Genomic DNA, 23,964 nt, shown 5'->3' with positions numbered 1-23,964 from the left:
AAACGTTATACAATGCAGTATATACAAATGCACGCATCAGAAAACCAGATGCACGTTTTGCGAGATCATTGCTCGCTCATCAGGGGTGGATGCGGATGGGATGTATCTAAATAGATTAAGAGTAGTGTTGCTCACGAATATTCGTATTGCGAATATTCGGCTCGAATATGGCATATTCGAGTATTCGCGATATATTTCGAATTTCGCAGTGAATATTCGCTATTCCGAAAATTCACATTTTTTCAATTTTATTTTTAAAACAGATCACATCCTATCGACGTCTAAAAGCATTGCTGGTATGATTAGAGGCCCTGGGCCGAGTAGCTAAGCTGAGGCGATCCTTTTATGTTGCCGAATATAAAAAAAAAAAATTGCGAATTTTCGCTAATGCGAATGCGAAAATGATTGCGAATTTTCGATAACTGTGGTAGGAGAACTCTGATTGTCTCTGATGCAAAAGGGGGGGGCTTTGTGTATGTTTCTGTTATGAATATTTGTATGTTTGATATTATTTTTTTTGGTAAGATGGAAAAAATTGCGCATACCTTAAAAAAAGGGGAGAATACAGCAGCAACTCAAAAATGTTATACAACATAAATTAATACAAGACAGAAAATGGAGTCGCTCTACAAGAATAAAAAATATGTCTAGTGACAAGACATGTGGGCAAATTATAAAATAAGCAAGCGCAAATAACTTGTGAAATACACAGTGAAACAAATATATAAAGAAATAGTCCCAATAATAGAAAAATAATCTTTCATAAAAATGTCTTTGATATGTGAAGTGAAAAAAAGTCCAAAGCATGCAGCATGAACGTGTTCAATCTTCAAGGTGTTTGATTGACAAACGGCTGTGACAGATGGATAGAGTAAAGAATCACCACCAATGCAAAACACTTTTTATTTTCTATTGTAAAATATCACGAATATTCTGAGCCAATCAGAGTGCTCCTTCTGCATTTGCCGAATATTCGCAATTATTTTGTATTGTAAAATATCAAAAATATTCTAAGCCAATCAGAGTGCTCCTTCCGCATTTGCCGAATATTCGCAATTATTTCGTATTGCAAAATATCACGAATATTCTGAGCCAATCAGAGTGCTCCTAGCGCTGTTGTCGAAATTTCGCCATCAATATCGCATTCGCATTTTGTGAAATTTCGATAAAATATCACGAATATTCTGAGCCAATCAGAGTGCTCCTACAGCATTTGTCGAAATTGCGCAGTAAATATCGCATTCGCATTTTGCGAAATTTCGAAAAAAATGGAGTTACACTTACCGGTAACGTCCTTTCCAGTAGTCTTTCAGGACAGCCACAACTTGAGAGATAGGCTCCTCCTCTTCCTTAGGAAACACTGCACAGCCTTTAAAATCTCTCCTCCCCCTGCTAGACCTCAGTTTTTATACGAGCACTCCGGTCCGCTGGGGAGACACAAGAACATGTTAGTAATCCATAGTTAACACATCAATATCATACTATGTTCCTGGATTAGAAACCCCTTCTTCCAACTTTTCGGGAGGGTAACTAGGGCTGTCCTGAAAGACTACTGGAAAGGACGTTACCGGTAAGTGTAACTCCATTTTTCCCTATCCGTCTTTCAGGACAGCCACAACTTGAGAGGATAATCGAGTACTTACAATTTAGGGTGGGACCACGGCTTGCAAGACTTTTCTCCCAAAGGCTTGTTCACCTGCTGACACCAAGTCTACTCTATAATGCTTGATGAAAGTGGCGTAGCTGGACCAAGTTGCGGCTTTGCATATTTGATCTGGCGTCGCTCCAGCCCTTTCAGCCTGAGAAGTAGCCACCGCTCGAGTAGAGTGTGCCTTTATTCCTGTAGGGACTTCCCTACCAGTCAAGGAGTAAGCCTGCCCAATAACTAGTCTAAGCCACCTAGCAATTGTGCGCCGAGACGATTTCTGTCCCTTTCTGGTCCCAGAAAACAAAACAAACAAAGAGTCTGACTTCCTAAAAGCCCGAGTCAGCTCCAAGTACTGTAGGATGCATCTCCTAACATCTAGTGTACTAAACTTAAATTCCCTTTCACCCGAGGGATTGGAACAAAATGAAGGTAACACAACCTCCTGGCTTCTATGAAACTTGGAAGCCACTTTCGGAAGGAAAGCCGGATCGGTTTTAAAAACAACCCGATCCGGAAAAATTACACAAAAAGGAGGACGAATGGACAGGGCTTCCAATTCACTGACCCTCCTGGCAGTAGTCACTGCAACTAAAAAGACTGTTTTAAATGTTAAATCCTTTAACGAACACTTGTCTAAGGGTTCAAAGGGCAACCCTGTTAGCACCTGTAAAACTAGTGATAGATCCCACTTGGGGAAGGGAGGTCCCTGGGAAGGTTTCTGTCTGGACAAAGCCCTAAAGAACCTGATGACCCAAGGATTGGAGGCTAGAGGGCTCTCTAGAAACACACTGAGGGCTGAGACCTGGCCTTTAAGGGTACTCACTGACAAGCCTTTATCCGCTCCGCACTGGAGAAACTCCAGAACGGACTTGTGGCTTTGTGTTGGAAAGGAAAATTCCTGGCACCAAGTATTAAAACGAAGCCAAACTTTTCTATAAATAGAACGTGTCTCCTTCTTCCTACTGTTAAGAAGGGTGGCAGTCAGTTTGTCCGAAAAACCTCTGGACCTCAGCAAGGACTCCTCAGTAACCACGCCGCAAGGTTCCACCTGTGTACCTGTGGGCATAGAACTGGAGCCTGCGAGAGGAGATCCTCTCGAAGAGGAAGAAAAAGAGGGGGTTCTGTGGTCAGCTGCTTGAGAACCGAAAACCAAGCCCTCTTGGGCCAGTGGGGTGCCACAAGGATAAGTGAGGTGTTCTCCAGCTGAAATTTTCTCAGGACCAATGGTAGAAGAGCTGGGGGTGGGAAGGCGTAACAAATCCCGAATCGCCAGCTCTGGGATAGGGCATCTATCCCTCTTGCTCCCTCTCCCCTGCCCCGAGAGAAAAACCAATGTGTTTTTGCGTTCTCCCTGGATGCGAAGAGATCTATCTCCGGAGACCCCCATCTCTTGACCAAAAGATGGAAGACCTCCTGATTGAGGGACCACTCGTCTTCCCTCAGTTGACTTCGACTGAGGAAATCCGCTGTACTGTTTTCTATTCCCCTTAGAAAAACTGCTGATAAGGACAGGGTGTTTGTTTCGGCCCAGCGAAAGATTCTTGTTGTTATGGCCGACAGGGCTACACACCTGGTGCCACCCTGTTTGTTCACATAGGCCACGGCCGACGCATTGTCTGACCTCACCTGGACGTGGTGTCCTCGAAGTCTCTCCTGAAAGAAGATGAGAGCTAAACCGATCGCCCTCAGCTCCTTCCAGTTGGAGGAATGTTTCAGCTCTGCCACTTCCCAAACACCCTGTGCTGGAAGTACACCCAGGTGAGCCCCCCAACCTCTGCCGCTGGCGTCTGTGGTGACAACCAGTGGAGACCGGATATGCCATAGACGACCCTGCGACAAATTGGTGATCTTTCTCCACCACCAGAGGGATCTCTTTACCTGACTTGGGACCTGTACCAGGACGTCTAGGTGTTCTGAGCTGTGGTCCCAGATTCTGAGTACAAAGGCCTGCAGGGCCCGAAAGTGAATCCCTGCCCACTGGACTGCCGGTAGAGTGGAAGTTAACAGTCCTAGTGTTGACATCAGGAATCTGATTGAAACCTGATGGCTGCCCTGGAGGGCAGATACCGACTTTTCCAACTTTAGAGCCTTCTCTAATGGAAGGAAGACCCTTAGCAGGGTGGAGTCCAGGGTGTACCCTAAATAAGGAATGCGCTGCAATGGTATTAGACTGGATTTTTCCAGGTTTAACAGCCAACCTAGGTCCATAAGGGTCTTTTTGGTTAGTTCCAGGTCCCTGGATACTTGTTCCGGAGAGGCTGCAAAAAGAAGCAGGTCGTCCAGGTACGCTATTATACCCACTCCCTGAAGACGCAGAAAAGCTATTGGTTCCGCCAGGACCTTTGTGAACACGCGGGGTGAGGAGGATAGACCGAATGGCAAGGCCTGGAACTGTAGGTGCACCACCGAAGTTCCTAAGTCTATCGCTAGCCGTAGAAACTCCTGAGACCCCTCTGCAATGGGTACGTGCAGGTACGCGTCCCTGAGGTCCAGGGAGACCATAAAGCAATTCTGTGGTAGGAGGGCCCTTACCGTGAAAATTGACTCCATACGGAATCTTTTGTATGTTACTGACTTGTTCAGCGGTTTCAGGTTTAGGATTAACCTGTACTTGCCAGAGGGTTTCTTTACCACGAAAACGTGGGAGTAAAACCCTCTTTTCTCCTCTCCTTTTGGGACTCTGCAAACAACATTTTGGACCTCCAGATCCCTCAAGGCCCCCACTAGAGCCTCTGCTTTTTCCTTGGCTCTGGGAAGCTGAGTGACCAGGTACCTCTGTGGCGGAAGGGATGAGAACTCTAGGGAATACCCCCTTCTCACTATCGCCAATACGTACCTGTTTGGGGAAAAAGACTCCCATTGTGGGAGGAAGGCCCCCAACCTTCCCCCCACTCTGATCTGGGAGTCATTGTTTTCTGGGGGGCTGGTCAGGTGGGCGAAAAATCGCTCCTCTTCCCCTACCCCTAGGTGTCCAGATCCTTTTTTGAGTCTCTGGTTTCGGGACCCCTGTTTGTCTCTGGGGACGAAACCCTCTCCCTTTTTGTGGAGTTTTACGTTTAAACTGAAAAGATTTTTTCTTATCCGCCGTGCGGTCTAAGACTGACTCCAGGTCGGGACCAAATAGGAGATCTCCTGTAAAGGGAATCCCACATAACTTAGACTTGGACGCAATGTCTCCTGACCAAGTCTTGAGCCAGAGAGCTCTTCTGGCAGAATTAGCCAGGGCTGCTGACCTGGCTGACATGCGGACGGATTCTGCTGAGGCATCCGCAATGTAGGCTACCCCTTTTAAAATTGTGGGGAAGGAAGCCAAAATAGTGTCCTTGTCCGTATCTGCCTCAATATGTTCTTGGATCTTTGAGAGCCAGTGTTCTAAATTACGGGCCACTACTGTAACTGCTAATTCTGGTTTTAAATTGCCAATTATGGACTCCCATGCTTTTTTCAACAATGAGTCCATTCTCTTATACATAGCATCCGTCAGGTTGCCCATATCCTCAAATGCTAAATCAGTCTTTTTAGAGACTTGTGAAAAGGCCGCATCTAATTTAGGGTTCTTATTCCAAACGGACGTGGAATCTTCCGCAAAGGGAAACCTTCTCTTAAGGGATTGAGAAAAGAAAGGCTTTCTTTCAGGGTCCTGCCACTCCTTCTTAACAGTATCAACTAGAAGTTTGTGCACTGGGAAGACCCTGCCCTTGTGTTCCCCTAGACCTTTGTACATCTGGTCATGGAGACTAAGAGGTTTACTATCCGTGTGAATGCCTAGGGTCGTGTAAATGGCACCTAGCAGTTCCTCAACCTCATCAAGAGATAACTTATATCTGGAAGACTTCTTGGACTCACTGTCCTGGTCTTCTTCACCTGACTCTGCCTGCGAGTCGGAAGCAACATTCTCCAATAAGGAGTGCTGCCCCTGAGAAGGGCCTGCAAAATCAACTGCTTCCGCTGAAGGATCAGGAGAGGCAGGTGCAGGACCCTGAACATCAGGGTGGGCTGTAACCTGTGTGGGTACCAGGGGGGGTTGCACCCTTTCAAACAAGGTTTTGAAAGAGGAAAAGGTAGAGGCCAGTTCCTTAACTGAAGCAGCTAGACTATCCTCCTGTTCTGCATCCCTTTCCCTAACTAGAGAGTTTATGCAGTCTCTGCACAAAACTTTTGCCCAAGAATCAGGAAGGGAGTCCCTACAGGAAGCACATTTCTTCTTAGAACTATGTGTCCTTCCTGTTTTTTCTTGGCTTTTTTCTAGGCTCTTCTGAAAAATAGAAGACATAAGGACCCACATTTAACAAAAGCAAAGATACAAAAAGTTTTTTTTTTTTTTTTTTTTAAAAACAACAACATGGTTACAACCCTCTGGGAAGCACTAGACAGACACTACTGCTAGGTGCCCTTGCTGCCTATCCCTCCTCTCCCCCAACCACCAAGGGGAAGTAGAGGAAGGAAAAAAGACACAGTCTAAGGTTTTGGGAAACCCTCCCCAGGAACCCTTACCTTGGACTGGCTGGAGGTAGCGTCCCTGGTCGGGTCCCGTTCCGGAGAGGTCACCGACATAGTGGGGTGGTTGCGCTGTGTCTAACTCGTCCCAACGAGTATCCGACACCTCCAGCAAGACGCGTGGGTCTCTATCAGCGCCGCGACCCGGAACCGGAAGCCGCGGGTCACAGGGAATCCTTTCCGAGGCGCACCGGAAGTGACGTCGCCCGCCACTCGGCCCGCAATTTTTGAAAAACAATGTGCGGCCTGTAATCAGGGACTTGCCCGGAGCTGAGTTCCCCCGCCGCGGTCCTGTGGACACGATAGGGACCCCCCCACAAACCGTCTGCCGCGCTCGACCTGGTTGGGGTGCGTTTTTGGCGGTAAGTTTTTCGCCCAATCTCCTTTAGGAAGCCCTTGCCTCCCACATAGGAAAAATAATGGCCACAGTCCCCTGACTGCACTGCCTGGTTCCTCAGCAGTGTCTCCCCACCGGAGGAAACACTAAGAACTGAGGTCTAGCAGGGGGAGGAGAGATTTTAAAGGCTGTGCAGTGTTTCCTAAGGAAGAGGAGGAGCCTATCTCTCAAGTTGTGGCTGTCCTGAAAGACGGATAGGGAAAATATCAAGAATATTCTGAGCCAGAGTGCTCCTACCGCAGTTATCGAAATTTCGCAATTATTTTCGCATTCGCAATAGCGAAAATTCGCAATCATTTAATTTCGAAAAAAATATCACGAATATTCGAATTTAGCGAATATATCTCGAATATTCGAGATATATCGCGAAATCGAATATGGCGTATTCTGCTCAACACTAATTAAGAGATGTGTCACAGTGGTAAATGCAAGAACAATGGCAGAATAAGCCTGAGTAAAACGGCCCAATACTTACCAATGAACGAAACCAGAGTTTCCATTGCTGAACCCCAAATGGATGGCAGCAGCCAGAGTATGGCACGGGAGCTGAGGGGGAGAAAACAGACACAGATACCCCCAGGAGGAAGACATGGCATGGGTGACGGTAAATGGGCACTTTTGATATTTGACGTTCGGGTCCCATTGACTTTAATTGGGTTCGTTATTCGGGTTCAAACTTTTGCTGTGTTTGAAAGTTCGGGTCCGAACCGAACAGGGGTCCATTTGGCCCATCCCAACTGCTAGCTGTATGGACAGAGTTGGTGAGCAAACAGAGCGGCAGTGCTACAAGTGCAATTAAGAAACAAATATAAAAAGGTCTGTAGTCACCAGTGATGCACCTCCATCCCTATATACATGTGACGGTATTGGTATGATATCCCGTCAACGTTCCCTTCTTCCCATAACGAAAATCACCCCAATATTCCACGAGGAGGGATATCCCTGGAATCGCCCAGAAAGCCACACATGCCAAGCTTACTGCTAGAACAAGACACTTTAATGACACAAAAACTCAGCTTATATGTGGTTACAGCCTGTTAGGAACGCCCCCCTCACACAGTGGGGTTTCCCATACAGATTATAGGAGACAAGTCGGAGCCGACCATGCAGACACGTTTCTTTAGATAAAGACATCAGTGGAGTTAATTAATACACTGAAGCAATCAGAATAATTAACATACTACTTCTCTAATCATTTAGCCTGATGATACAATACACATCTTTTAAGGGTAAACACAGATCTTCTTCACACAACACAATAGATCAATTAACGTTTATAATAGTGAGGGGACATTAGCACGTCAATAACCTGTCAGAGGAATGAATCACACATGAAATTCCTTTCTACCTCTACCCATATGGCTAGCAGGGAGCAGTAAACTGAGACATATAGGCAAATGTATCACAATACATATACAGAAAAAGAGCCGCCCTTGGGACTTTAAATAAGGTGGTCACAGTGTGCCACTGAGTAAAAAAAATAGTAACAGTATAAATGCCAACTAATGCTAACCTATAGGCTTATCACTCATAATTGTTTGAAAGAACTGCTTTTTCCTGTATGGATAATTCTGCTGTAAATACTGATTCACATAGAGCACTGCCATCCTGAATATTCTTCACAATATTTTATTCCAATAGAACAATTAATGGGCAGGCTCTGCAGCCCATATTCTGCATGGAATAGAGTGGTCTAAATGGCAATGAATATGAAACCGATGTGGGATCTTTACCACCAGCTGATCTCTCCTGAAGAATTCAATTACTTTTTCTTTTCAGCAGTAAAGATTTCGATCTGTCTATTCTTTTTTAGTTGGCAAGCTAAATGGTTATGTGTCTGGCAGAGAAATAGTTAAAAAGAATTTCAATGCTTTATGTACAACTTGTACTTGCTGCTTAAGTAGAAATACCGAACCTCGGATGATCTCCTTTGATAAGTGTTTTCTTTCACTAGTAAAAATAGTTAGCAAAAATGACAAGCCTAATCTCTTCAGGCTGAACGATCTCATTATTAAGCCGATATTGAGCTTTTCAGAAAAATAGGCAGAACCAATACCCTTCCAACCTGAACTGTTCTCTCACGTCAATCGGTTTAGGTACTGCATGTACTGTTCATTTCTGTATTTGTAGTCTTGGTAGGAGTTTGCATTCCCACCTCCCTTACCTACTATTTCTAAGATCCTCATCCCGCCTTGAACCAGGAAAACTCTTCTTTAGAAGTCACTGCTGTACCCACAAAATGTATCAGGGGTCTCACATGGAGGAACGTTTTTAACAATTAAAAAAATATATACCGTATTTATCGGCGTATACCGCGCAGGGGAAAATCGTGGGTGCGCGATATACGCCGATACCCGCACTGTGTTTGAACCGGCCGCCGACATATACGAGCGCAGTACACTCGGCCAGGCTCGGCTCTGCTCACGGTCACGCCTTGTGCCACCTCCTAGCCTTTATGCGAGAGGAGCCGAGCGTGCCCGAGAGTACTGCGCTCAGTATATGTCGGCGGCGGCGTTCAAACACAGCGCGGGAAGCGGGGATCAGCTCAACAGTGCAGGAGAAGCGGGGAGGACACCACCAGGGCCACAGACGGACGCCGAACCGGAGAAAGCCGCCGATGGACGCCGGACAAGACACCAAAACTGTAAGTAATTCAATTTTTTTTCCATGAATTTCCCTTCTACATTAGGGGTATGCGCTATACACCGGTGCGCGCTATAGGCAGATAAATACGGTATATATTTAAATTAATTTAAATTACAGCTAGCACAGGTATGGATAGAGTGAAGATGGATTAGAACATGTCAGGTTTTATTGCTGTCTGCGCCCTGTCACGGAGCTTCATCTATTTTCCCTGATTACCATTATCATTTGAAAGTGAAAGTAAAAAATAATCAAACATTTTGGGTTGTCCTCAGAAAAGTACTAGAGGAGAAATCTTCCAATGGGGACACTAGTTCTGGTCACCTGGGGGTCCCCAAGGAATTCCCTTAATTTTCATGGATTTCTTCTCTTTTCCTGTATTAGCTATGGAATAGGAAGTGAAGTGAAATCTCCCCAATGGCAAAACCAATAACAGGGGTTATAACCCTCCCTTATAATTCTATATAACAATGTCAACTCTTCTGAGGCCTCGTACACACGGCCAGACATGTCCGATGAAAACGGTCCGCGGACCGTTTCCATCGGACATGTCTGCAGGGAGGTTTTGGTCTGATGTGTGTACACACCATCAGACCAAAATCCCCGCGGACAGAGAACGCGGTGACGTATACAACACCGACGTTCTCTGACGCAGAAGTTCAATGCTTCCACGCATGCGTCGAATCAATTTGACGCATGCGCGGGATTTTGGCCCGCTGGTTATACGTCATAACCAGCGGACATGTCCGATGAGTCATACTGACCATCGGACATGTCCGACGGACATGGTTCCAGCGGACAAGTTTCTTAGCATGCTAAGAAACTTTTGTCCGCTGGAAACCTGTCCGCTAGCCCAGGAATCCGGTCTGGTAGGCCCTACACACGGTCGGACATGTCTGCGGACCAGTTTCAGCAGACATGTTCAGTCGTGTGTACGAGGCCTGAGAAGGCTGTCCACAAGGTTCCCGAGTGTGTCTATGGGAATGTTCAAAAGAAAAAAGAAAGGGAGGGTGCACCGACCTAGTGCATTACCATAAGAGTTTTTTTTTGAATAAGTAAATGCAAAAAGTCCTACTCACAAAGAGAGCTTGAATACAGCGTATCAGACAATCAGGCTGGTCTCTTGGTTCCTACCAACAAGACCTAATGACGTCGAGGATCCTATGGTACCGCAATGGCGGAACGGCCAACATTTCTGAGGCGCACCCCTTTCTTCAGTGCCTGAAAGGTCTGTCATAGCTCTCTCCAGAAGGCCCATATATATATATATATATATATATATATATATATATATATTTATTATGTGTGTGTGTATGTGATTGCAAATGTGCAGAGGAGTCCAGAGGTCAGATGACCTTCAGTTAGCCAATCCCACCCCTAATCCATCCGCAGGGATGAAACTCTTAGGTGACCCCCTCCATGGCTGATACTCTTACCCAAATAGGGGGGAGAGAGATGTTTTTAATACCATGTGTGGGGCATCATGGCACCACCAACTCCCAGCACCAGCCCACACTGCTGCCGCACAGGCCACTACAGGGGCAACCACGGAGACCCAAGGGGGAGGGGTGCACAGGGGTAACATCCCCCATAGATGTCTTATCCCCCCACCACCACAAGCCCACCACCGGGCAGTCGCGGATCGGCAGCCAACACCCACCTCTATTGTGTACAACACCTCCTCTCAAACCCCTTGCTCTTGGCCCGCAGGCCGTCCCAACCAGGAAGTGTATACATTTCCTACGTTCCAGCCACGTCGTCACTTCCGGTTGGGCAGGAACGTCACTTCCGCCCATGCGCGCATGCCCTGTATGGGCGGCGCATCTCGGAACAACCAGGAAGTGCGGGGGTATTTGCGCTCCACCTGCCACCTCCGGTTTACCCGTCCACTCCCATGGGATCCCATTGGATCAATATTATAGGCGCGGAGCCGGCTCAGACACTCCCTCCAGTGGCCAGAATAATGAAGGGGGGGAGAAAGTGACTGCAACCACACAAAACAAACTTAATTTTGGATTATTGTGGCAGCACAGTGGGTATGTGGTTAGCGCTTCTGCCTGGAAGCACTGGGGTCGTTGATTTAAATCCCAACCACAACTCTACCTGCATGTTTGCATGTTCTCCCTGAGCCTGTGTGGGTTTCCTCTGGGTACTCCGGTTTCCTCACACACTCCAAAGACATGCTTGGTAGGTTAATTGGCTCCTGTCTAAATTGGTCCTAGCATCTTTATGTATGAATGAGTTAGGGACCTTAGAGATTGTAAGCTCATTGAGGGCAGTAACTAATGTGAATGTATAATAAATGTGTAAATTGCTGCATAGTACCTAAAATAAATAATTTACGAATGTGCCATTTTCACTGCTTTGGAGGAAAAATTCTGCAATGGATCAAAGATGGCAAAAAAATAACACAGGAGTGGGTTTAACTCTTCCCTACTCTATCCAAAAAAAAAAAGCTTTGGCTATATACACTGTTTGCACAATTATTAGGCAAGTAGTATTTTTGCGGATTAATTTAATTATTGAACAACTACAGCACTCTCGGTCAAATCCAAAATATTAATAAACCTCAAACCGGAATATTTAAGAAAGTAAAAGTGAGGTTCTGGCTTTCTTAGGAAAATATCTATGTGTGCACAATTATTGGGCAACTATTCGTATGCAAAATTATTATGTAACCAAATGAAAAACAAAAATGCTCCCATCTCACTTGTTTATTTTCAGCTGTTAGGCCCCTTTCACACAGGGCAGAGCCGCTCAGCGGACTATGCTAGCTCAGCAGGGGATCACTCCACAGCCTTTCAGTGCCGCCTATCAATGCCCATCAGTGCCCCATATCAGTACCGCCTTATCAGTGAAGAAGAAAAACGTATTTACAAAATTTTATAACAGAAACAAAAAGCAAAACTTTTTTCTTTTCAAAATGTTCAGCTTTTTGTTTTATTTGTTTAGCGGGGGGGGGGGGGGGCAGAGGTGATCAAATACCACCAAAAGAAAGCTCTATTTGTGGGAACAAAATGATAAAAATTCTGTTTTGGTACAAAAGCATTACCGCGCAATTGTAATTTTAACAGCGACAGTGCAGAAAACTGAACATTGGCTTGGGCAGGAGGGGGGAGGTGTAAGTGCCTGGTATAGAAATGGTTAAACAGGAGGAGAAAAACAGGGGTTGAAAAAATAAATACATTTACACCCAGTTGTACTTACAGACCAACTATGGTCAATGTAATGTGGGTGCAGACATTGAGAGCCAGGGACTGGCTGGAAAGGTCATAAAGGTCATCAGCCCAGGGAGCTGAGGCGGTAAACCCCATGGCACAATGATAGAAGTAGGTAGCAAGGAACAGCAGTCCCCGGGAATGAACACCTATATATGGGTATGACGACACGATTTATATATATATATATATATATATATATATATATATATATATATATATATATATATATAAAAATCGTGTCGCCATACCCATCTGTAAAAAAGTAATAAGATGAGATAATATATGAAGGTGGAAAGTAAGATGACTAATAATTAGGAGGAAGTGTGATGTTGCGTGACCAAAAAAAAAAAATCGAAATTGGTCTGTAAGTACGATTGGGTGTTTGTGTATTTATTTTTCCAACCCCTATTTTTCTACTCCTGTTTAAGACAGACCTATTTTTACAACTTCTACTTTATAGTAATGTCCAACTATATCGTTCTCTTTATATACTCCTAGTCTACCATCCTCTCCTGAAGAGTAGCGATTGGCCATGAAACGCGTCAAGCTAATAGATGCCCCCTCTGTTCAATCTATCATGGTTACAAATATCATACTTACTATGCTATACTGGAGTGTACCAACTCAATCTATATTTTACTGTGGAGCCACACGAGTTTGGTGTTTTTGTCTACTAGATGAACTTATATGTTACTATGTCATTACATTATCATGTTAGCATATATTCTGTATGAAATACATTTTATGTATTTTACTTCTTTGCTATGAATGATGCTTTATGTAACTATGCGATTCTAACACACCCACTAGACACAATTTGTTGTGCTATCTCCCTGGTTGCTTGATTTATACAAAGTTCCAAACCTTCCCTTAATTTTTCAATGTAATAGGGATGGAAACAATTGTTCTACTATGTTCAAAGCCTCGTATAAAGTCTCAATCCCTCTTTTCATTATTAGAATGTCAGTCTGATAGTCTGGCTAGCTCTCATGTGTTTCTTCTGTTGACTACCACAGGAGAAAGAGTAATGGCACAAAGATCAGCAGGAGGATCCAGTGATAGTGGGTGGTGGAGGAGACCAGTACTCCCAAAGTGTCAGTTTCACTGCCCACTTCAAAAAAAGATTTCTCAGGATCAGAGTGGCTTTCCGTGACAAGGACAGTAGAAAAATGTAGGTATTCTGAGACTTCTTTACAGGTTTGGCTTCACTTCATTGTCTACTGTAGTGCCATGGTCACTTAAAAGCAGAGATAATGTTTGTGCTAAAAATTTCTTCCATCAAACAATCATATCCTTTTTTTGTGCCAGCATACAAATATGCCATGGGGTCAAAGCTGTGCTTAAATTAACTTAATTTCAGCAAACATTTACAAAAGATGTATAATTTACTATTAAGTTTGTAAGCTCTTATGAGCAAGGCCCTCTTAACCCTATTTTATTGTATTGTAACTGTACTGTATTGTAACTGCACTTTAATAGGAAGCATTGTGTGACACAAACTAGCAGAAAGATGTGCCATTACCACTTTCACCAATTATATAAATGAGCGAGAACAAACAATAGTATAAACAAAAAGAACCCTTAACAGAGTAAAGAAACACATCCGTATAAAAATGACCCATTTCTTTATTCCTTTGTAGCACATACAAAATACAAAATTAGTCTAATCAGACTTATTCATTAAAAAAGATTGTTATATTATGCACATCATCAACCCCTTATTAGACATGTTTGATTGTGTCAATATAATGTGACCCAATCAGCAGCCTAAAGTTTTATTTTTTTTTCATTGCTTGTAACTCAAAATAAACAGTGTGCAATGCACACGGCTCATAATATTTCATACGCAAGCCTGTTTGTATAGAATTAGTTATCCATGCTTTGCTCCAGTAGTGATTTGGTCTCTGTAACAGTCCTGGCTATTTACCATAATGACGGAACCCAGAGGCTCATTGTACACAATGTTCTGGCTACACAGCACAACCATGAGTCAGTCACTGCTGGAGGAATCTGAACCGCTTGAAGAAGATGAGGAATGGCGCTCAGGTTTCCCTTTTTTTTTGCCTTTTTTGTGATGTTTTTCTTTTTTAGGCTTTTTCTCTTTCTTATGACTTTTACTCTTCTTTGCTTTGGGGCCATCTTCTGAATCACTTGATGAATAGGATCTGCAATGAAATGATAAATGCAAAAATAATTTTACATCACAATAGAGCGTGGGGTACATTTGGAATCTAAGTGTGTTACAGTCATATCTTCTTGAAACCTGAAGGTGGGCAATATTTAACGGATGATCAGCACCCTCTCTTTAAATATTACTTTTACTGAGAGTTCTTTAAGGCTCTGTTCACATATGTTACAAATTGGATGAGTTTTGAACTGCATACGATTCGCATAACATGTGAACAGAACGGCTTTCAATGGAGCCGGTTCACATATGTCCAGGGATGCCACGGCCCATTTTTAAAAAAAAAATGCCTGTGCATTTAGTCCAGTTTAGGTGTAATTTCATATAAAAATTCACACCTGAACCAGTAAACAAAACCGCACTCCTTTTAAAAACCACACTGAAACCGCGGCTATGTGAACCGACGAGCCTTAAAGTATGAATGATTAGTACTCATAAAATCAAAACTAGTGTTTTTATGGAAGGAAATTTCAGAGTGGTTTGCTTCCTTTTCAGGCTTTATCCCATCACAAATACATTCACATTCATGTTAATATAATAAGTAGGGTTGTCCCGAAACCGATACTAGTATTGGTACTGATACCGTGAGTACTTGTATGTGCACAAATGCTCCCGATGCCTTATCCGATAGCTGGTTGGCGGAGAGGGCTGGCAATTAGTGGGCGGGTGGCGTCAGCGGGGTGGAGAGCGAGCGGGACTTGCTAAGTAAGCTGGCAGGGGTGCAGCTGCATCAGGATCGGTGACCGGAGCCATCAGCAGCTGAACATCCCCATGCTCATCTTGGTACACCCTGCACTAGGCTGCAGGAAACCAGCAGCGGACATCTCGTTACACCCAGCGCATATAGTGCTGGGTGGGTGTAACACGGTGTCTGCTACTGCTTACTGCGGCTGAGTGCAAGCTGTCTAAGATGGGCGTCGCAGAATAGAATTTTAAAATAAATCCTTTCCTCGTGTCATTTATTGCTGCATTTCAGTGCCAGCCATCTGTCAGTGCCACCTATCAGTGCCCATAAGTGCCATCTATCAGTGGCAGCCATCAGTGCCACCTATCAAGGCCTGTAAGTGCCATCTATCAATGCCAGCCACCTGTCAGTGCCATCTATGAGTCCCCTTCAGTCAGTGCCATCTATGAGTGCCAGCCATCAGTCAGTGCCACCCATCAGTCAAGCTGTCACATGACATAAAAAAAAAAAAGCATCGGTATCAGTGAGTACTTGGGCATAAAAATTTTTTTTGGGACAACCCTAATAATAAGTAAAACCACAACGCCTGTTTATGCACAAAATTAACTCCTTAAAAGAGAAGAAGAAGTACGAGTTATTTTTTCCCCCCTTTTATACTTACCTAGGTGGATGCAGCAAGGGACCAATGCTGCATCTGTCCCCCAGCGTTGCTACACTGAGAACTGAGCGATCGAACATTAGCAGCTCTCCTGCTCTGATCCTTCATGCTCACTGAAGAGCCGAGCTGTGGAGGGGCGGGAATTGGCTGTCTCAGGCCTCGTACACACGGCCGAGGAACTCGACGTGCCAAACACGTCGAGTTCCTCGGCGAGTTCAGCCCTGAAGCCGCCGAGGAGCTCGGCGGGCCGAGTTCTCCCATAGAACAACGAGTAAATAGAGAACATGTTCTCTATTTTCTCGACGAGTTCCTCGGCGGCTCCATCGGGCCGAAAGTGTACACACGACAGAGTTTCTCGGCAGAATCCGGCTCTGACCGAGTTTCTCGCTGAATTCTGCCGAGAAACTCTGTCGTGTGTACGAGGCCTCAGTCTCTTAGCAGCTCGCTGAAAGCCGAGACAGGCATGAGTCCAGGCACCCGGTGGATCCAGACTTCATTGCCGTGATGAAGCGGTGCCTGGATGCAAAATGAACTGCACTCTTGTGACCCATAGGAGAAGCCCAGTTACCCTTAGTTACACATTATCCACTCCGTTTTCCCCTTGTCCTTTTAACATAATTGTTTCATTTGTTTCTTTCTTATTATTTTTAGTGGCACTTTTAAAAATGTGCAAGACTAAATAAAAGTGAATTTTACATAATTTTTTAATTCTGAAAATACTTTGAAATTTATTTTTTTAAATCAAATCTTTTTTATTCAAAAAATAAAAATATTCTACAAAAAAAAAGGTAAAAAAAAAAAAAAAGACACAAAGCAAAAGAACAAAGAAAGCACACACAAAACCCCCCTAGAACGCTACATACTACTAGCAAATTTGTCCTCAAACTCACCCACCCTCTCTTCCCCTCATCCAGAGGTCTCTAAACAGAGGAGGCCCATGAATGTAATTTAATAGGTCTATTTGTATTTTTTTTTTTCACTCAATATTGACAACGATCGTCCCCATTTTTCTAATTCGATCCAATTAACCACTTGAGTCCTGGAAGATTTTACCCCCTTCATGATCAGGCCATTTGTTTGCCATTTAGCACTGCACTACTTAAAATGGTAATTGCGCAGTCAAGCAATACTGTACCCAAATTAAATGTATGTAAATTTTTCACACAAATAGAGCTTTTTTTTGGTGGCATTTGATCACCGGTGTTTTTTTTTTTTTTGCTATATAAAATGAAAAAAGACCAACAGTTAGGAAAAAAAAAATATTTAAAACATGAAAAGAATCTCATATTTCTGCATACATTTAGGGCTCTATTGAGGTAATTAGCAGTGTCTGCATCTCTTTAGTGACATTTTTGTTGCAGCGGATATCTAAAATCTGACTTGTATCTTAGAGCAGACTTCTGGGAAAATTAGTAAAGCAATCACAGAAGCAGGAAATTAAATTTTTAGGGGCCATTCTGTACACCAGGGGTGCCCAACCAGTGGCCCGCAGAGCCCTCTGATGTGGCCCATGACCTCCTTCTCTGTGATGGTGGGTTGGCAAGCCCAGTTTGCAGTTTTCCAACCCGCCATCCCAGAGTATCAGTGTTGTGAATGAAGACAGCAGTAGAGGAAGCAAGCGCCTGCGCAGCAGAGGTGTATAAGCTGATGCTTCCTGTATAGCGCTGGCTCCTGCCACAAGAGGAGTGATACCAAATGCACTCTGTTTTAACCTGCAGGTTTGGTGAGCTTTCAGACAGTTCTCCACATCTGCAGGATATAATAGAAGTCTATGGCAAAGTGCAGCTAACCCCCAGGAAAGCCATAGGTGCACAGCGCATCAGTGTGAAAGCACTTTTACACCCACCTACCTCCAATTTGATCCCCATAAAAAAAAGGAGGGTATCTGTCCCCTTTCATATGGGTGGATCGGAGGGCCCATATTGTGGCCCGCGACCAATTACCAAGTCGCTTAAGTGGCCCTTGCTCTTCAAAAGGTTGGGCATCGTTGCTGTACACCATCTGTGCGTCATTTTAAAAACATTCAATTACAATATGACTTGCGTCACAATTGTATACATATATGTACATTTTTTTTTTATTTGCTGATTTTTTTATCCTTTAAATTTTGTGTTAAAATATTTAGACCCCAAGCAGCAAAAAACAAAAAAACGCATGGAATAAAAAGGTGCATTTTTTTATCTACAGAAATGCCAGTAATTTAAATATGAACAATGGGCCAAAAATACTAAAGTTTTTTTTTCCCCATTTGTTACATTTTTTGTCTACGGATTATATGAAAAGAAATTTATTTTTGCGATAAAATACTGCTAAGAGAAAACTTTGTTTGTACTGAAAAATATGATACATGTATTGTTTAGTTATCAAAGTAATGACGAATTAACAACTTAAAGCGGAGTTCTGCCTGGGTGAAAAAAAATTACTGTAGCTGCTGACTTTTAATAAAAGGACCCTTACCTGTCCAGGGAGCCCACGATGTCGGCACTCGTAGCCTGAAGCCGACTGTCCATCAGCTCTGGGTGCAAGCGCCGGCATCCTTACTAAGGGAAACAGGAAGTGAAGCCTTGCAGCTTCACGGCCTGTTTCCTACTGCGCATGCACAAGCCGTGCTGCGCTTTCTGAATGGTACCTGCTGTCTTCTGGGACCTGTGTGTCGCCCAGAAGGCAGTGGGGGGAGGAGGGCGGCTGGACATTGCGTAGTTTGACGCACAAGATTGCGACAATTTTTCCTGGAAGTGGGAGCAGATACCTGGTTTTGACAGGTATGCGCTCCCCCCTGAAAGGTGCCAAATGCCTTGGATCAAATCCGTGGATGTTCCATTTCTAGGTTGTACTCCATTTTTAAACAGAAGTATAAAAATTGCGTTAGTCTATAGGGGTAATATATGTGGCGAGAGTTAAAGTTAGAGATAAATATAAAGATTTTTAATAGGTATATACTGATTAAAATAGGGATATGCTATGTTTGCCCTTTGCTAGGTAAGATTTTAAAAAGACTGGCAGTGCAATAGGTGACTATTGATCAGCAAAGGTTTGAAAACTGACCATCTATAAACCAATCATTATTTGCAGGTGTTCAGTACTGGAAAGTGGTTCTTGCTGTGAGAACATACCAGCTAAAGCTATTGATCAACAATGGATTGCAAAGTGACCTATCAGTGTGCCTCCTCTTTATGTAGAACATATCGGTTAGTCTTATCATCAGCTATAGATGTAGATATACATTTACAGTAAAGAAGTTAATATTGGATCATAGAAGTGTCATTACTTATATGTTCAACACCCTTTTCCCCATAAACTATGTTATAAAAAAATACACTTAATGCTAAACTCTTTATACTTTCACTTAATATAAGGGGAAAATGTTTTAAAGTATATACAAGCCAAACCACTAAAAGCTCAGATCATTTTTAACATGTGTTTTGTTGGGGTGATTATACTCATGTTGGTGATGCTTTTTCCCAATGAGTTGCACTAGTCCAAACTATTTTAGGGCATGGCAGACCACTTTTATTGAACAAAATGGAAAGTTCACATAATCATCAGTTGCCCACGCAGGGGTTTTCACCATTAACATGAAAAGTCAACTGAAAGCACCAAGCTACCTGGCTTCCTTGCCTGCTCTCTTTACCAGTCCGTCTGAATGTATTGTCCAGCTCTCCTGGTTCAACTGGCCTTTGGCTCAGCGACCCGCTGCATGGCTTACTCCTAGCCTATGGATAGGGGTTCTCCTGACATCCCGATAGGAGAAACTTCAAGCTCCTAGGAATACAGAATCCAGCGAAAACCAAAAACACAGCTCTCTCCACTCAAACAACAGTCTGGAACTTCACATTAGGTCTGAATGCGAATTCTGTGTCATTTTCTCTTACATTCCCATTGTGGCAGGGCCTTACCACTGTCACACATGGTATTTCAAAGATATTTTTCAATATTGTAAAATAACACATGGCAATCCTTCCATGAAAGTTCTTGTTCTGGCATTTCCTGTTATGAGGCGACAAACCATCTCACCCGGACACATGCACCTGTGATTACTACTACAGCCATGGTGACACACATTACGCAGGAATAGGAGTGGTAAAAAAAGTTCCTTGTGGATTTAATTTACCTTTTTTTGGGCAATTCTCCTTTAAGGGGGTGTGTCTGGGGGGCGTGTTCTATGCCTACATACGTTTGCAAGTAGGTGTCCCTCATTCTCATCTCAAAATGTTGGGAGGTATGGAGCAGTGATGTGCAGACAACACAAAAGTGAGTTCATGTAGACAGGAAGGGGCTAAAAGTCTCTAGGAACTCATCAGCACTGATAAAAGGATGATAAAATGTGAATATAAAATTATAGATATATATATATATAAAAAAATAAGTATTTATCAAAAATAGGACAACTTTATAAATGCAGCTATTAATGTGCTATCTGCATGCAAAAATGTTAGCATGAATGTTAGCGACTAAGCAACAGATCTAAATCTGATCTAGATGCAGCGGAATACTGACTGCCAGGCATCTGCCTATTTTCTCTCTTTTCCCACAATGTAAGCATCTCCTTTGTAAGTTAATTTAACAAGTTATAGACACAGAGTGTGCTAGACAAAAAAATGTAATCTAAAAACTTTGGGGTCGCAACCCCTTTTCCTACCTTGCAGCTCTCTGCATTTACTGCCAATTCCCAGCTGTCATTGTGAAGTTGTAATTGCAAAATATCATGCCGTGCTTCTTAAAAATGGGACAGTATGTCCTCTAACAGTTTCCTCTATGTATGCTGAAATTTTGCTTCTGATCATCTCTCTGAACATTTCTTTGGTCTCTACTACATAAAGAAGACCTCATGGGCATTTTAATGTATAAACCTGATAAGATGAATCACACATGATCCTCTTTGTATTGTGACTGGGAGGAACCATTTACCTTTAATGATCCCATTACAACTATTACGATAGCATTATTTGGAGTTTATTACCAACCACACTTCAAAGACAGAAACTATTCTCTCTATTTTTATGGAACCTGAATGGAATTTTTTTTTTGTCAAAAAAAATCTCATTTCTGTTAGTATTCTTCACATAAACTTCACCCTCCCTTCTAGATTGTAAGCTCTAACGAGCAGGGCCCTCTGATCATTCCTGTATTAAATTGTACTGTAACTAAATGTCTTCCCTGATGTTGTAAAGCGCTGCGTAAACTGTTGGCGCTATATAAATCCTGTATAATAATAATAATAATAATAATAATAATAAAGACCTGTATTTATTTCCTCTCCTCATATATTATTTATATATATATATATATATATATATATATATATATATGATAGATAGATAGATAGATAGATAGATAGATAGGTCGACCGATATGGGTTTTTCTCCGATGCCGATATTTAGAAATTGCGGCGGCGGCTATATGATGCCGATTTTTTTGGGCCGATATGTTAGGACGATTTAAAAAAAAAATTCCCCTTCATCTCATAAAATCTAAGAGAAAAGAGAAAGAAAGAAAGAAAGAAAGAAGAAGGAGGGAAGAAGGAGGAAGGAAGAAAGAAGAAGTTTTTTATTCATTAAAGTGTATTCATTAAAGTGTATTTTTCCCCCAAAAATTTAGTTTGAAAGACCGCTGCGCAAATACAGTGTGACATAAAATATTGCAACAACCGCCAATTTATTCCCTAGGGTCTCTGCTAAAAAAAAAACGTGCAACCTGAATTTGATCAGCTCTACGCCCAGAGGCGATTCAGTTCGCATGTGTTGCGCTTTACAAGTTTCTTACTCACTCACTTCTGTATCATAGATCAATGCAAGTCACGCTGAAGTAAATCGGCTTTTTTTTTTATAAAACAATCGGCCGATGCCGATTAAAAAGTGCTAAAATCGGCCGGCCAATATATCGGTCGACTATATATATATATATATATATATATATATATATATATATATATATATATATATATATATATATATATATATATATATATATAAATAAAGCACACAAAAATTCTATCTGTTTCAAAATGAGAATAAGTTATATTAAACAAGGAAAAATAAACACTCTGTTGGAGTCCATCTGATCAGCAGAGAATCTGTCTGCTGATCCCTGTCGGGCAAGCGGATGGCTGGTCTCCTCTATGGTCCGTTGCCATCTGTTTTTAGCAGACAGAATCAGACGTTGGCAGGTGTCCATGAACACATGCCTGTTGACACCCACTACTTTATAGAGGTGAATGGAGGGTCCGATCGGATCCGCCCCAAAAACTGACAGGAAAACGCGATCAGTTCGCCCATGTGAAAGGGCCCTTATATATAATTGAATTAGTGCAAACAAAATATTCCTCATTCATACAGATATTACCACAGGAAGGAATCCCCTTAAACCCCATTTTAGTTTTTGCTTGTTTGCTGATATAATAAAAAAGAGGTCAACAAAATGAAGAATTACTAACAGTGAAATCAGAGCCAACTGATAGGCAATAAGCTTGATACATTGTAAGTATTGTTACTGCCCTAATATTTTTGACTTTAGGAAGGAGAGTCTGTAAGACCGGAAAATAAAAAGCCCCTTTTGATGATGTGTGAAGATTAACTTCCCAATACCCAATATTGGCAAACGATAACTTTTTTATGAAACTGCACCAAAGACCCTTATTATATGCAAAACATCAAAGCAGCAACTTTTCTGTGACATATACAGCATCTCACAAAAGAGAGTACACCCCTTACATTTTGTTAATATTTTATTATATATTTTTTAATGTGACAACACTAAAGAAATGACACTTTGCTACAATTTAAAATAGTGAATGTATAGCTTGTATGACAGGGTAAATTTGCTGTCCCCACAAAATAACTCAACACACAGCCATTAATGTAGAGCAACAATAGAATTTTTAATAACAGCTTACCTGTAAAGTCCTTTTCTTGGATTATACCATGGGAGACAGAACCTCTATTCATTACATAGTACTGTAGACAGGTTAATTGGTTTTCTGCAAGCTGGTCGGTAAGTAGGCTTGGTTTTTCCCTGGGCATTCCCCAGGTTTTTGTTGTTATCTGCTTTAGCCTTCCAATGCTACTTACTGTTATGGCCAGCTATAGACGGGGGCAGTGGACATGTTTATGCTTCACCTGTGGTGTTTATATTGATCCATCAGTGCACCAACACCTTTGCAGCCATTGTGCTATATGCTGGGTGCTTGGTGTGCTCTTGTACCTTTAAAGGAGGGGTGGCTTCCCTTCAGTTCACCTGCCCCTGTCTATCCATTAAAATGCATGTGCCTCCACTGTGGGGATGCTCATTGTTTAGTGTTAGGACCACAGATATTACAGGGTGCCTTGGCGCGGCTCTGTGGCTCACGCATGCGTTTGCAAATGCGTGCGGACTGAACCCCTGTTTTTAACGCATACTGTAGACAGGTTAATTGGTTTTCTGCAAGCTGGTCGGTAAGTAGGCTTGGTTTTTCCCTGGGCATTCCCCAGGTTTTTGTTGTTCATTACATAGTAGGTTGTATGGTCACCGGAGGTGATTGGACATTGGCACAACCAATGAAGACGATTTCCCCTCCATATAACCCCTCCCCAAAGGGAAGTACCTCAGTTTTGTAGCAAAGCAGCAAGGTTCACATAGATGGGGGGGACCTCTGTGTCCCATGGTGTACCCCAAGAAAAGGATTTATTAGGGCCGAAACAACTAATCGTTTAATCGACAACTAATCGATCATGAAATTAATCGACTACAATTTTCATAATCGATTAATCGGCCAGTAACATAATGGGGTTAAAACTAAAATGAGCCCTTTATAGTACAAAAAAGGACTACTGTAAATATTACTTTCACTATCCCACAGTAAAAAAATTAACCCCTTACAGTAACGATTATTTACTTATTTTTGTTTTTTTAAGCCCGTTGTGTTACTAAACATCTCAGGCCTGGGTTCACACCTCTGTTTTTTGGTGCTTTTTGCAGAAACACATTACAGTTCATTTACATGGTTTCCTATGGGACACAGTCACATCCATGATTTTTTTTTTCAGCTGCTGCGA

At 42.7% G+C, this 23,964-nt stretch overlaps 2 protein-coding genes across 3 annotated transcripts in view; both read right to left on the bottom strand.

The window, feature by feature from the left end:
- Positions 1–1,387: 1,387 nt before the first annotated feature.
- Positions 1,388–4,526, bottom strand: LOC120929087. The gene is made up of 2 exons (XM_040340291.1): positions 1,644–4,526; positions 1,388–1,427 (listed from the first exon to the last, which is right to left on the bottom strand). The coding sequence occupies exon 1, from the start codon at positions 4,506–4,508 to the stop codon at positions 1,647–1,649; it is 2,862 nt and encodes a 953-aa protein (XP_040196225.1). The 5' UTR covers positions 4,509–4,526; the 3' UTR covers positions 1,388–1,427; positions 1,644–1,646.
- Positions 4,527–14,014: 9,488 nt separating this feature from the next.
- SREK1IP1 (SREK1 interacting protein 1) overlaps positions 14,015–23,964 on the bottom strand; it is a 94,406-nt gene continuing 84,456 nt past the window's right edge. For both annotated transcript variants that reach the window (XM_040340270.1, XM_040340278.1), the window contains one exon: positions 14,015–14,571. In XM_040340270.1, the coding sequence (XP_040196204.1) occupies positions 14,397–14,571 (175 nt within the window). In that variant the 3' untranslated portion in view covers positions 14,015–14,396. The remainder of the gene's footprint in view (positions 14,572–23,964) is intronic.

Source organism: Rana temporaria, chromosome 1 (genome assembly GCF_905171775.1).
Source record: "Rana temporaria chromosome 1, aRanTem1.1, whole genome shotgun sequence".
NCBI classification, from domain to species: domain Eukaryota; kingdom Metazoa; phylum Chordata; class Amphibia; order Anura; family Ranidae; genus Rana; species Rana temporaria.
The sequence above is the reverse complement of the archived record's forward strand: the minus strand, read 5'-3'. Positions and strand labels throughout refer to the sequence as shown.

Coding starts and splice junctions, on each gene's coding strand:
- LOC120929087 (XM_040340291.1), bottom strand. CDS start 4,508: ATGGGAGTCTTTTTCCCCAAACAGGTACGTATTGGCGATAGTGAGAAG.